At 46.4% G+C, this 14,045-nt stretch overlaps 1 protein-coding gene across 5 annotated transcripts in view; it reads left to right on the forward strand.

Annotated features, from left to right (window-relative positions):
- The window catches only part of ABCC3 (ATP binding cassette subfamily C member 3), a 97,318-nt gene that overhangs the window by 59,380 nt on the left and 23,893 nt on the right, over positions 1–14,045 (forward strand). For 4 of the 5 annotated variants that reach the window (XR_012648217.1, XM_075014150.1, XM_075014149.1 and 1 more), the window contains 5 exons: positions 277–444; positions 7,162–7,345; positions 8,813–8,918; positions 10,150–10,297; positions 13,804–14,011. Coding sequence is in view for 4 of the 5 variants with exons in the window: in XM_075014150.1 (XP_074870251.1) it covers positions 277–444; positions 7,162–7,345; positions 8,813–8,918; positions 10,150–10,297; positions 13,804–14,011 (814 nt within the window). In the remaining variant the exon portion in view is untranslated. Of the gene's footprint in view, positions 1–276; positions 445–7,161; positions 7,346–8,812; positions 8,919–10,149; positions 10,298–13,803; positions 14,012–14,045 lie in introns of those variants that run through there. The other variant, XM_075014153.1, reaches the window with a different exon arrangement.

Raw genomic sequence — 14,045 nt, forward strand, 5'->3', positions numbered from 1 at the left:
GATTCTAAGAATTCTAGGGGCTCTTGAAAGTTTCTGAGAAGACTTTTCCATTTGTAAGTTGCCAAATGCTCACCTTTCAGATAGCAGTGCATGCACACACAGCCTTGGAAGAATTCCGTTTCCCCTTGAATGATATCTCTGCTATTCTGGCCCTTCTACTGTGCCCACTGCCAAAGCATCTGAGAGTCCATGAGCCGGAAGGCTGTCCCTGCTATTACTTGTATTAAGTTGTCTTGTTGGTGACATACTTTTGTCTTTTTTCCTTCCACCTTGCAGGGCATCAACCTCTCTGGGGGCCAGAGGCAGAGAGTGAGCCTTGCTCGTGCTGTGTTCAGCAATGCTGATGTCTACCTGTTAGATGACCCTCTGTCAGCTGTGGATTCCCATGTTGCTAAGCACATCTTTGACCATGTTATTGGACCAGAGGGGGCACTTAAAGGAAAAGTAAGCCTGTGCTCAGATTCTCTTTTCTATACACACACATGCAATCCAGAATGACTGGGGGTTAACTGGCCTTCTAGTTTAACACATGAGCTGAGTTCTGAATAGCTCCCTGATTTCTTCATTTCATTGTACTTTTGAAAAAGGTGCCCATTGCCAGACTCTCAGTCTAGAGCTGTTGCCCAAGGGTGTGACAGGAAAAGCCCTTAAGCTTTGAGGCTATGGCTACACTACATTCCCTTTTCAGAAGGGTAATGCAAGTGCAGCCAATATCATGTGCATACGTATTTGCATATCATTTGCATGCTGCCAGCCACTCACTCTTCTGGAAGTGCTGTTTTCAAGAGAAAAACAAGTAGTGCAGATGGAGTTCCTTTGAAAACAGATCCCGTTTTCAAAAGAACCCTTCTTCCTGAAAAATAGGAGGGAGAAGGCTGTTTTTGAAAGTGGGGTTTGTTTTCGAAGGAACCCCATCTACACTGCTTGGTTCTTTTCCTAAAACAGCACTTCCGGAACAGCCAGAGGCGGCTATTATGCAAATGAGGCACACAATATGTAAATCAGCGCTGCATTTGCATTCCCCTCCCAAAAGGGGAATGTAGCATAGCCGCAACCTGATAGTGTTTCTTTCCTCAAGTCCTGCTAAAACTTGTTCTTCCATGGAAACTGACACTTGACACTACTGAAAAAAAATATATGGAGAAATTTAGACCAATCCTGTTCTTAGTGCTTGACTATCCTGTTCCCCCTGCCCCAGAGAAGAAACCTTTCTTCTTCAGGATGTGTATCCCTGTGGGTGCTCCACTGTAGGTATACGTGTGCACCTGTGCCTCTAATTGGAAATTTTTGGTAACAATGTCTATTGAACTCACACAGGTGCTCTCCCTCCTACAAGTCTGCCTCCAGACTATCTAGCACTGCAGTGGGGAGGTTTTCTTCTTTGTTCTCCTTAATAGTTTAAGATGATTAGTTAATGTTTCCCTTTTTTAACTCCCTTAGGAGTTTTTTAAAAAAAGAGACAAGCAAAATAGACAGAGAACTTCACTTTCTTTCCTTTCCTGACTGGGGGGGTGGGCCTCCCCCCCGCACCCGATCCCCTTTTGCATCTAGAAGATTAGTTGTTTCTTTTTCAGGTAAAGAAAAAAAAGAGAAGAAAATCTTTCTCCTGCATTCGTCACAGCTGGAGCTACTCAGCTTTGAGAAGTGCTTTCCTACAAGCAGTTCCTGTAACAGCCAGACACTCTCACTGTCTGCTGCCTGGTTAACCCTCGCAAAAAGTGTCTCACCCGCCACAACTAAAACGGCAGTCTCCCAGGAGCTGGGAGCTGAAGTTAAACCTCTGTGTGGAGGGGGCATGTCAGTCTGCAGGGGGCTCCTGCTGAAGGACCCTCCCAGAGCCCTTAGCTTCAAAGTGGTGGACTCCTAGAAGTGGGGGCTCCGAGTGATTGGCCAGTCAGAGGAGACTCCCCCAGTCCAGCCTGTGCACCGACTGCAGAACATGGGCACCAGGGGAAAGCAAACTCCGAGGGACTGGCCGAGCAGAGGGGACCCCCTACCTCTGCAGCACGGGGCGCTGGAGGAAAGCAAATCCCCAGGGATTGGACAGAGGGTCCCCCCCCACCACACACACACTCAGCCATGAGCACAGGAGGAAAAGCTCGTAGAGAGAGAGAAGAGGAAAAGACCCCCCCCCTCCCCAAAATAAATAAAACCCTCCACACCAAGAAAAATAAACGCTATGGAGTGTTTGGCTCACCCGTGTCCCTCAGTGCCAAAGGCACCCTGGCCCCTCCCCAGCTGTTCTTCAGCAGGACCTGCACATCACCTGAGAAGCCAGAGGCAGTCAGGCTCTGTAATAAAAGAGACAAGCAGTAACCGTAGTGTCTCTAAAAGAGTGGCACTGAGAAAACTTAGCACCAGGTGTGACAAAACTCCCAGTTAGGGAGTGCTCTGGTTCTTCTGAACTGTCAGCACTGACAATGTACTAGGAACACTCCTGTGAGGTACCGTGTGAGCCCCTAGTAACGCATGAGCTCTGTTAGCGTAGTGAGTGCTCTGCACCCTCTCAAACATTGGTACTGATAAAGTATGGGCCCTCTGTGGTACAGAGTGAATCCAGGGTACCACATGAACTTGATACCCTGGAGACTGGCAGGCTGGGGAAGAATGGCAATCCCCATTCCATGGTACCAGGGCCCCGGTATCGAACACATCCAGGCACCAAGAATCACTCCTGGCACTGAGCTATATATGGCCAGTACCCCAGTCAGTGCTGCCTCCACCCAGCGACAAGTCTGACCAGAGAAATTCATGACCCTATGTCACAATACAAGGATCCTCCCCTGTTCCATCAAGTCAGCTCATAATTATGATATTGGACTGATGGGGAACCCCTTCACGCACTCTCTCTCTCTCTCTCTCTCTCTCTCTCACACACACACACACATGCACACACACACACACACACACACACCCATTGCCTTATAGCAATGCTTGGGCAATTAGGCCATGTCACAGCCACCAAGTGTCTCCTACAGAGAGTCCTCCGGATGGTCCCTACAGCCTGGCTGGCCAGTGCTCCTGAGCCAAAGCTGGAGGAAGCTTTTCAGAACAGGATGAAAGATTTGAAGGGGAGGCTACTCCTCCAGCAAGTGTCTCCTTATCTCTACAAGAAAAGTCCCCTTCTACGGGATATTCTTAAAGAAGATTGAATATTAATCAGATTGGGCTAGACACTGTATGTAGCTGATACAATAGCCTGCCCACTCTTCATGACGGTGGTGCTGATGCAGGCTTCTTGGCTACAACTTTCTGGTTTGCCCAGAAAGGTGGAGAAGACTTCCAGAATGAAGAGCCCAAGCTCTCCACAGAGAAGACAGGTCCTTCTCTCCAATCCTGGATTCCTGAACCACATCATGCTCCCTGGGAATCTACACTGCAGGGCAGAACAGATTCGCATCTCAGCCACTCAGTACTCACCTTCTGAGCACAGTTACAAGCCATAGTGTAAGAGGAGCAGGGCTCAAAAGCGAAAGCAGCCTGCATCCCAGTCCACTACCTATCAACCCACCTCTTCTAAGCACTTTTCATGTGGTGATCAGGGGCCTGAACAATGTGTTCCAAAGTGAGTTGCCAGCTACACACCTGTCAGACTCTTCAGAGTCACTTGGCTCTGTTTTACTCCTCTGAGAGAGGGGTCCAAGGATCATTTCGAAGAGCTACACCATTCAATTTGCATCCCTTCCCCATTCCAACTCTCCTTCCCTGTGCCCCGTCAGGGACTCTTCTCCTGAGAACCTACTTCATCAGGAAATATATCCGTTGTTATGCAATTGAACCACTTCTGGTGCAATTCAGGAACATAAGGAGGTTCTCTCTCATCATTTCTGCTCTTCAAAGCTAAGCGAAGTTTGAGTTCCATTCTAAATCTCATGACATTAAACAATATGGGAAGACATGAATGTGCAAGATGGTCCTGGAAGCAACCATCATTCCAGCTGTAAAATGACAAGATTTCCTACAGTCTACCTTTGCACAGGACCAGACTGCTCCACCCACATTATTCTAGGAGGGTGTTTTCACTGAACTGAAGCACTAACCCTGCTACAGTGACCAGAGTTTATCAGGTGCACACTTAATACAGTACACAGATTCATCACCCTGTGACAGATGCCTTGCTAATAGCCTGGGCAGCTCGCCTGCTCAACCAAAAGGTTCTGGGCACACGGCTTCCACAGAAATGACTCTCCATGTCACTTTGGAGTTAAGTGCTGGCAGGAATGCTTGTACACACTCCTGCCTTTTCATTAGGAATACCCACATGAAGATCATGGTGGACCTCTATGTTCTACATAAATCACTTAAGGTGTCCTTGATCTTCCTCCCCTTCAAGGAAGCACTCAGCCTTCAGAAATTGTACATCCTTTAGAAGGTGTTCATCTCAGCTGTCTACCAGGGGTTCAGATTATGGCAGCCAGCAGCCTCAGTCAGAATTTCTGGCACAACGAGTGGGAAATTAAATCAGAACTGATTTTGACATGAATTTTCCCCTTTAGTGAGAAATGACTGCAGATCTCTTCACTATTTATTGGAAAAATAAATATGCTCATTACTGTCTCAGGCCTGGCCTATGGAAACATTCCCACGGAGGTGCCCTCACCCACCCACGGGACAGGGATCTTTTGTATGCTTATTCCCAGTTTTCTCTTCTATCCAAGACCCTGTTAAAATGCAACAAGACAAAGTTAGAGTTATTCTGATTGCCCCCTTTTGACGAAAACAAGTCTGACTCATACCTGATACAAATGGCAATGTGTCCACCTTGTTCTCCTCAGCTGATTCCTCACTTGCTCACTCAGAACGATCACTCCTTTACCCCAGCCTGTGAGTCCCATGCCTGCAGGTGTTGGCTCCTTTTTAGCTCAAGACCTAGAGGCAGAAAGCTCTGAGGAGATGAAAGATGTCACTACACAGCCAAAGTCAAGATGTGACATACCTACAAAATGGAAACTATTCCAAGTCGTAACTATTCTATTCAGATGGACCTAACCTCATCTTCCCTCCCTCTGATTTTACACTGCATTTTAGACCTCAAAGGGTCAAAACTTTCATTTGGCTCCATTAAGACACATCTTGCAGTGAAAATGTCCTTCCACTACCAGCTAGACAAATACTCTGCTCACCTGCAAGATGCATGGATTCCTTAAGGGCATTGAGAATCTCTTCTCATGTGTGACACCATCCTCTTCAGTCTGGGATGTTAACCTACTTCTCAGGGCTTTCATTAGATCTTCCTTTGAGTCCAGGGCAACTTGTTCTCTCACAAATGTGTCTATGAAGATACATGTAAGAGAGATGGTCAATTTGTAATGGCCATTTCCTCAATGAGACACACAAGAGAAGTAGCAGCCCTGCTGGTACACCTGCCATTCATGGCCTTTTCAATTAAAAAACAAAAAAAAAAGTCTAAGGCTGTATCTCAAGTTTTCCACACCACTCTCTGCTTTTTCAGGCAAATCAACAAATCCATCACCTAGTTTTTCCCAAAAGCACTTTGTGACAACTAGGAGGTGATTCTGCACATGCTATGTATTAGAAGATCACAAGCATTTTACTTGCACTGGACTAAGGATGGTAGGAAGTCCTGTAAAATTTTGCTTTCATCCAGGGAATGATTTCTAAGATGTAATATTGGCTCAGACGATCCAAATGCGTCTCTGGTTGCATTAATCACAGTTATCAAGGGCACAATGTGTTCCCATCCATGCACACTCCATGAGGTCAATTTCTACGTTGTCTGATTCCTTACAAATACTCCTATCTCAGTGATCTGTAGGGTAGTACTTAAACCTCTGCCCACACACTCGCAGAATATTGTGGGATCAATGAAGATTTGGCTCCTAATACCATCTTTGACTCCTTAGTACTCTATGTAGTAACAGACTCCACTCTGAAGTCCCAGCCTCCTTTGTTGAGTACTGCTTAGGAGTCACCTACAATGGAGCACCAATAGGGATGCTACTCAAGGAAGAGGAAGTTACTCACCTTGTGCAGTGACGAGAGTTCTTCAAGAAGTGTGTGTCCCTAGGGGTGCTCCACAACCCACCATCCTCCCCTCTACTTTGGAGTTCTCTGTAGGGCTCTGTGGTGGAGAAGGAAGTGAGGAGCTTTCACCTGGGCAGTGCTAGATAGCCTTGAGGCAGACGAGGTGGCAGGGAGAGCACATGCATCAGTTCAAAGGACACTGCTGCCAAAAAGCTCTGGGTAGAGGCGCAGGGACAGACACATACACCTATGCTGGAGCACCCATAGGGAAACACATCTTAAAGAACCATCATTACTGCACAGGGTGAGTAACTTCCTCTTTTTCTGGGGGTGGGGGGCTGGGGGGAACTTGCATCCACACTGCAAAGCTTGTTGTTCTGGAGTGACAGGGCATTTAACTCGAAATAACTCTACAAAAAGAATTACTTTCGCCGACCCCCTTCCCCCAATTATTTCAAAACTGAATCAGTGTGTACTAAGCAGAGGTAATTATGACTCAATTGGCCTCCTGAGAGGCATCCCGTCACTACTCTTATTTTGAAACTGGGCTCTCTAGTGTGAACGCTCAATTTTGAAAGGTTCTTGCAGTGTGAGCACTCTTTTCAGAAATAACTAACTTCAGTGTTACAACACCAAAAAAAGTTATTTCTGAAAAATCCTGAAGAGTGAGCATAGTCTTTGTGTTGTTGATCACTGTCCTGGGGGAAGAAAGGCGAAACATTTCTTAGCATTTCTGCGGAGCATTTCTCTATTCTGTTGCCTAAGGTCACTGGTTCAGGGTCTTGTGTAATCTCCTTTGCAGCATCAAGCTGTGTCAGCTCAGAGGGGATACCGCAAGGGAAAAATATCTTAGAGGAAGCGATCTTGATAATTCAGCAGTTGACATTTGTCACATGAGTCGTCACTGAGCTAGTTCCACCCTGTGGCGTTTGTGGGCTGCTTTGCTATATGAAATACAGTTTTTGAAGCCAAGGCCCTATCACCCTCCTTCTCTTTACAACAGTTAATGTCTTAGCCAAATTCTCCTACATTCTGCCTGTGCAAATTGTCGGCTGTATCAATATTCACTCTTTAACCTAAAAATGTTGCCTAGCGGTTGATGCGTGTTGTTAAACAGCGGAAACGTTCCACCCCAGCGGTGGCATGGTAACTGATTTGGTTTGTTCTCCCGTACAGACCCGCGTGCTCGTGACCCATGGCATCACCTTTCTGCCTCAGGTCGACCAAATAGTCGTCCTTGTGGACGGCAAAATCTCTGAAACGGGATCCTACCAAGAACTTTTGAAGCAAAATGGGGCTTTTGCGGACTTCCTTCGAACTTATGCCCCTGATGAAGATCTGCAAGAGGAAGAGCTAACAAGTACAGCAATTCTTTGTCTTAAAGCATGGCTTTTGTGTCAGTCAGGTCATGAATGTCCCTAGGCATAAATGTTGCTCCTGCTATACACACTGTAGGGAATTTAATAGGCCAGCCTCAGATTCTATTATTTTTTGAAGTTAGTAAAAAAAAAAAAAAAGTGATGTACCATGAGGGGGACATGAAGAAATTCCGGGGAGGCACGAGGCAAACCAGCCCCCTCCCCCTCAGTCATTTCCCACACCCGAAGAAAAAGCCGGCTCTTGTTTCCGGCTCTCAGCCCCCGCCATTTCGTATGGGTGACCCGGTGCAGCCACTATAAAAAGCAGGCAGCCAGTGAAGGCCCACGTGGAGCTAGCTGCCTGCTGCAAAGGTGAGCAAGTGTGGGTTGTGGGGAAGAGGAGGATGAGGTTAGATGAGAGGCTGGCGGTGCCTGGCTTTGAGGGAGGTGAGGGGCTCAAGCAAGCAGCTCACCGGTGGCTGGAGTGGCTGGCCCCTGGTAAAAAAGCGGTGGGGGGGCGGGGCATGAGGGTTTCTCAAAAATCAAAAGTGGAGCATGATGCCGAAAAGTTTGGGAACCACTGGTGTAAGTTAACTCATCCCATTCATGCAGTGACATTCTTGAACATTTCTTTCCTCTTATGAAAAGACTTAACCAGTCTTCCTGAGGTTAAGTGATTGTTTTCTAAGATAATGTAGTGCCCATTAGTAAAATTAAATGTAGCTGGGTTATTTCATTTGGAAAATTAGCCATATAGTCACATGCAGAGTACCAGTTGGCTCCTGAGAACACTATGTACGGTTTGAGTGCTGGTGAGACTTTTTAGTCACTAATAGTCCTACTTACAACAACACTTAAGATGCGGAGTTTTATCGTTGAGCTGGTGGTTGGTGGCATTAGCTGGTCTTGTGTTAATCCACAGGTGGCTTGGCTTTGAGCAAGCTCTTGGCTGCATGGGGGAGGAGCGGCAGGGCTGAGCTCCCACCTCACATGCCGATGAAAATCAGCTCACGTACCACTCTTGGCACCCGTGCCAGAGGTTGCTGACCCCTGAACTACGGTATTACTTCTGTTTAGCACTTACCGTGCAAACATCCCAAAATCCTTAACCAACATGGATGTTTACAATGGCTCAGTGAATTAGGGGCATTGTGGGAAGACTGAAGCCTAGAGAGGATGTGCACCAGCCTGTTTGCAGAGGGAGCTGGTGTCCAGGGTTGGCTTTTGAATTTAGGAGCTCCTTGCTGCCAGTGCTGTGTTCAGATCACACTTTGCTCCAGAACAGCAGAACTTAACAAACACACCAGGTCCCTGCAATTATGCAGCATTGCAGTCTCAAATGAACTTCTGAAGCCACTGTGAGTGTCCTAATGCTGGTCCTTCAACCAGCATATTTGTCTCTGGGTTTTGACACGGTTTCCTGTAAGCTGTCCTCAGCAGAAAGCTAAAATGCAGCCTTTTTTTTGCAGTGCTGGAGGATGAAGAGGTCTTGCTTGCTGAAGATACCCTCAGCAACCACACTGATCTGGCTGATAACGAGCCTGTGACAAACGAGGTCCGCAAGCAGTTCCTTAGGTAGGCCTAGTGTTCTCATGTGAACAAAGCCCTCATCTGGGGTGACACACGTTTTAGGTTGCCTGTCTTTGGCAAAAACAGCTAATGTAGCTCTTTAGCTACCACCATAGTCTGCATCTTTCAACATAGACTTTAGTTTTCTCCTTGCATTTAAAAACCTCCTGTATACTTTTATACACTTTTATACCACTACTTTTATAATGTAAAAGTACAACATAGCACAGGGGACCAAACCGGTGCTCCTATGATCCCATTAATGAGAAGTGTATTAACATGAGCAATTGTGTAGTTTTCAGATGGGTGCTGTAGAGAATATTAATACAAATAGCTTTGACCTGCTGCTGAACAGATTAGCAATTTGCCTTTTCAATATCGCCTTTCATCTGAGTATCTCAGAGTTCTTTAAAATAGTGATGAGAGAACAAGAAGAGTGAGTGGGCTGCATGAATGGCCCTCCTTCATCTGAGTGTTCCACAGCAGCCTGTGGCCCACTTGTGTTCCATCTGCAGCCTATGGACGCCCTGTCTGCCCCCTCTCCCCTGGAGCCCCATACGTCCGACACCTCGCCTCCCTCCCAGTACTTTTGGTGTGCTATGAATCACCTGATTCACACTCCAGCAGCATCCAGCTCTGGAAAGGAGGAGGAAGAGAGGGGCCAGAGTGTGAATCAGCAGATATGTGGTGCTCTAAAAGTGCTGGAAGGGAGGGGAAGGACTGGGATATGTTAGGTTCCAGTGCCCAAGTGTATCACAGGTGTGTGGATGGAAGGGAACAGACTGAGGGTCCATGGACTGCATGTGGCCCACAGGTTTCCCACTATTGCTTTAAAAGCATTAATGGACGGAGCCTGGTGACACCCTTGAGGTGGTCCATGGTTCTTTTTAGATCCATTTTACATGCGTGAAAAAGGAAGAGGAAGCGGGTTAGGCACCTGAGTTTGAAAACGCTGGCCTTAAGATTACGCCCCTAAATATGCCACCTGATTTTCAGACACGCTAAGCACCTGCAACTTCCAGTGACTTTAATAGAAATTGTTTTCTCAATACCTCTGAAAATCAGACCACATAAGTCGGTGTCTAACAATGCATTTACACATCTGAGCTTGGGGCACACATGCATACACCTGTGACTTGCCCACAAGTCTCAGAGGAAGCTGGGGCAGAGCTGAAACCTGCGTTTGAACCTCCATGCTGTGCCTCCTCCCCACTAACAAATCCATCATTTTAATTAGGCAACTGAGTGTGATATCCTCAGACAGAGAATGTCCCAGCAAAATGTCCACGAGAAGAAGAGTGTGTGAAAAGAAGGCTGTGGAGCCGCCGCTGCAAAAAAATCTCAACACAACACTTATTCAGGCAGAAACCGCTGAAACAGGAAGGGTAGGGAATTGCTTTTTCTTTATATTTTAGTGCAAAGCAATCCAAAACAATCTAATCCAGTCGTTTCAAAGCAATCCAGTTCCTGGTTAAGTCCAGCTGTAGGATTTGACCACCTGCAGCAGCAAATTCTATGGGCCCTATGAATCAGTCTTTACTTTCAGCTTTGCCTTCTGTTACTGTCTGAGAGCTGTTTCATTGCACACCAACATTGGGACAAGTATCCATTGCAAGCTTCTGTACAACATTGGATTGGGCTTTGCCTTGGAAGAGTAGCTAATATATATTGAAGGGTGATAGATTCAGCTGAGCAGTGGAAGGGATTGAAAAGACTGAGCAAAGGAGGAAAGAAAATTTAATGAAAATAACCTGAGAGTTTGTGTTAGCCAAGAAGATTCTTAGGCTATTGCATAACTGCGCAAAATGGGCAGTATATTCTACACATTAAGGCCATGTCTACACATGCCCCTCCTTTTTGGAAGGGGCATGTAATGATACAGATCAGAACTGGTTAATGAGGCACTGATATGAATATTCAGTGCCTCATTAGCATGATGGCAGCCATTTGCACTTTGAAAGTGCTGCTTTCAAAACACAAACCAGCCATGTAGACGCAGGCGCTTCGAAATAAACCACAGACTTTGAAATTCCCTTATTCCCAATTCGTTTTGGGTTTTTTTTTCCCCCAGAATGTGGGGTACTCAGCACTTTCTGTAAATTCCCCCACCCATCACTACTCACTCCTGAAAATCACAGCCTTCACCTTCTGTAGCCCTCGACCCTGTTCCACTACCTTTCAACTTATATCTTTAAGTGTCATAATAAAATACAGTTAGTTGGAAAAGAGAAAAGAGGCCTGAACATTTCACAGCAATCACCATTGACTCCCAATAAGAATGAAACAGAACTACCTGTTTTAAAGTGGTGACCTGGGTGTCGAGCTTAGTCAGACAAAATGCACTCCATGCACTCCAAAACGCTTGTATTTTATTTTTTGGCAATTTCCAATTTACTGAGCCATCTACTGGAGAGATTTTGTCTCTGCTCACTCTTCTTATTTCTAGTAACAGAGAGGAAGCCGTGCTAGTCTATACACTATCAAAACAAAAAGCAGTCAACTAGCACTTTAAAGACTAGCAAAATAGTTTATTAGGTGAGCTTTCGTGGAACAGACCCACTTCTTCAGACCATAGCCAGACCAGAACAGACTCAATATTTAAGACACAGAGAACCAAAAACAGTAAGCAAGGAGGACAAATCAGAAACAGATAATCAAGGTGAGCAAATCAGAGAGTGGAGGGGTGGGGGGGAAGATCAAGAACTAGATTGAGCCGAGTATGCAGACGAGCCCCTATAGTGACTCAGAAAGTTCCCATCACGATTTAAACCATGTGTTAATGTGCCGAATTTGAATATAAAAGTCAGCTCGTCCACTTCTCTTTGCAAAACGGTGTGATAATTCCTCTTCAGTAACACACATACCTTTAGGTCATTGACAGAATGCCCCATTCCATTAAAATGTTGACTAACTGATTTGTGGATTTGGAGTGTTTTGATGTCTGTTTTGTGCCCATCGACCCTTTGTCTAAGGGAGTTGGAAGTCTGTCCAATATACAAAGCATCTGGGCATTTTTGGCACATGATGGCATATATGATGTTAGTAGAGGAGCATGAGAAAGTGTCTGTGATTCTGTGAGTAACCTGGTTAGGTCCAGTGATGGTATTTCCAGAGAAGATATGTGGACAAAGTAAAAAAACAAGGATTTGTCCTCCTTGTCCTCCTTGCAGTTTTTTTGAAGTAAAAAAACAAATCGACCGGGCCAGACGAATACCCAGAGACCAGCTACTCCAAGATCGGCCCAAAAAAGCCAAGAACAGAACACCACTGGTCATCACCTACAGCCCCCAACTCAAACCACTGCAACGAATTATTAAAGACCTACAACCTATTCTTAATCAGGATGCTACACTCCAGAAGGCCCTGGGTGACATGCCTGTTCTCTCCTGCAGACAACCTCCCAACCTCATGAGGATCCTCACTAACAGCCACAGTCTATACCCCAGGAACACCAGTCCTGGAACCTTTCCCGGCAACAAAGCCCGCTGCCAGCTTTGTCCACATATCTTCTCTGGAAATACCATCACTGGACCTAACCAGGTTACTCACAGAATCACAGACACTTTCTCATGCTCCTCTACTAACATCATACATGCCATCATGTGCCAAAAATGCCCAGATGCTTTGTATATTGGACAGACTTCCAACTCCCTTAGACAAAGGGTCGATGGGCACAAAACAGACATCAAAACACTCCAGATCCACAAATCAGTTAGTCAACATTTTAATGGAATGGGGCATTCTGTCAATGACCTAAAGGTATGTGTGTTACTGAAGAGGAATTATCGCACCGTTTTGCAAAGAGAAGTGGACGAGCTGACTTTTATATTCAAATTCGGCACATTAACACATGGTTTAAATCGTGATGGGAACTTTCTGAGTCACTATAGGGGCTCGTCTGCATACTTGGCTCAATCTAATTCTTGATCTTCCCCCCCACCCCTCCACTCTCTGGCTACGTCTACACGTGAAGCCAACATCGAAATAGGCTATTTCGATGAATAACGTCTACACGTCCTCCAGGGCTGGCAACGTCGATGTTCAACTTCGACGTTGCGCGGCACCACATCGAAATAGGCGCTGCGAGGGTACGTCTACATGCCAAAGTAGCACACATCGAAATAAGGGTGCCAGGCACAGCTGCAGACAGGGTCACAGGGCGGACTCAACAGCAAGCCGCTCCCTTAAAGGGCCCCTCCCAGACACAGTTGCACTAAACAACACAAGATACACAGAGCCGACAACTGGTTGCAGACCCTGTGCCTGCAGCATGGATCCCCAGCTGCCACAGCAGCAGCCAGAAGCCCTGGGCTAAGGGCTGCTGCCCACGGTGACCATAGAGCCCCGCAGGGAATGGAGAGAGAGCATCTCTCAACCCCCCAGCTGATGGCCGCCATGGAGGACCCAGCAATTTCGACGTTGCGGGACGCGGATCGTCTACACGGTCCCTACTTCGACGTTCAACGTCGAAGTAGGGCGCTATTCCAATCCCCTCATGAGGTTAGCGACTTCGACGTCTCGCCGCCTAACGTTGAAGTTAACTTCGAAATAGCGCCCGACGCGTGTAGCCGCGACGGGCGCTATTTCGAAGTTAGTGCCGCTACTTCGAAGTAGGGTGCACGTGTAGACACAGCTTCTGATTTGCTCACCTTGATTATCTGTTTCTGATTTGTCCTCCTTGCTTACTGTTTTTGGTTCTCTGTGTCTTAAATATTGAGTCTGTTCTGGTCTGGCTATGGTCTGAAGAAGTGGGTCTGTCCCACGAAAGCTCACCTAATAAACTATTTTGCTAGTCTTTAAAGTGCTACTTAACTGCTTTTTCTTATTTCTAGGCACTCCAGACAGCAACTGAATGCGCTTGGTAAATATATTGTGCTTTACACATTGACAGGTGAAGCTGTCTGTGTTCTGGCAGTACATGAAGGCCGTTGGCGTCGTGACTTCTTTGGTTATATGCTTCCTGTATATCTGTCAAAATGCTGCTGCAATTGGGGCCAACGTGTGGCTCAGTGACTGGACCAATGAACCTGTAATCAATGGCACTCAGCAGAACACAAGCATGCGACTTGGAGTATATGCAGCTCTGGGACTCTTGCAAGGTAAGAATGCGTCTCTGGTTTATATGGTTAAATG

This window comes from Carettochelys insculpta, chromosome 20, assembly GCF_033958435.1.
Source record: "Carettochelys insculpta isolate YL-2023 chromosome 20, ASM3395843v1, whole genome shotgun sequence".
In the NCBI taxonomy this organism is placed as follows: domain Eukaryota; kingdom Metazoa; phylum Chordata; order Testudines; family Carettochelyidae; genus Carettochelys; species Carettochelys insculpta.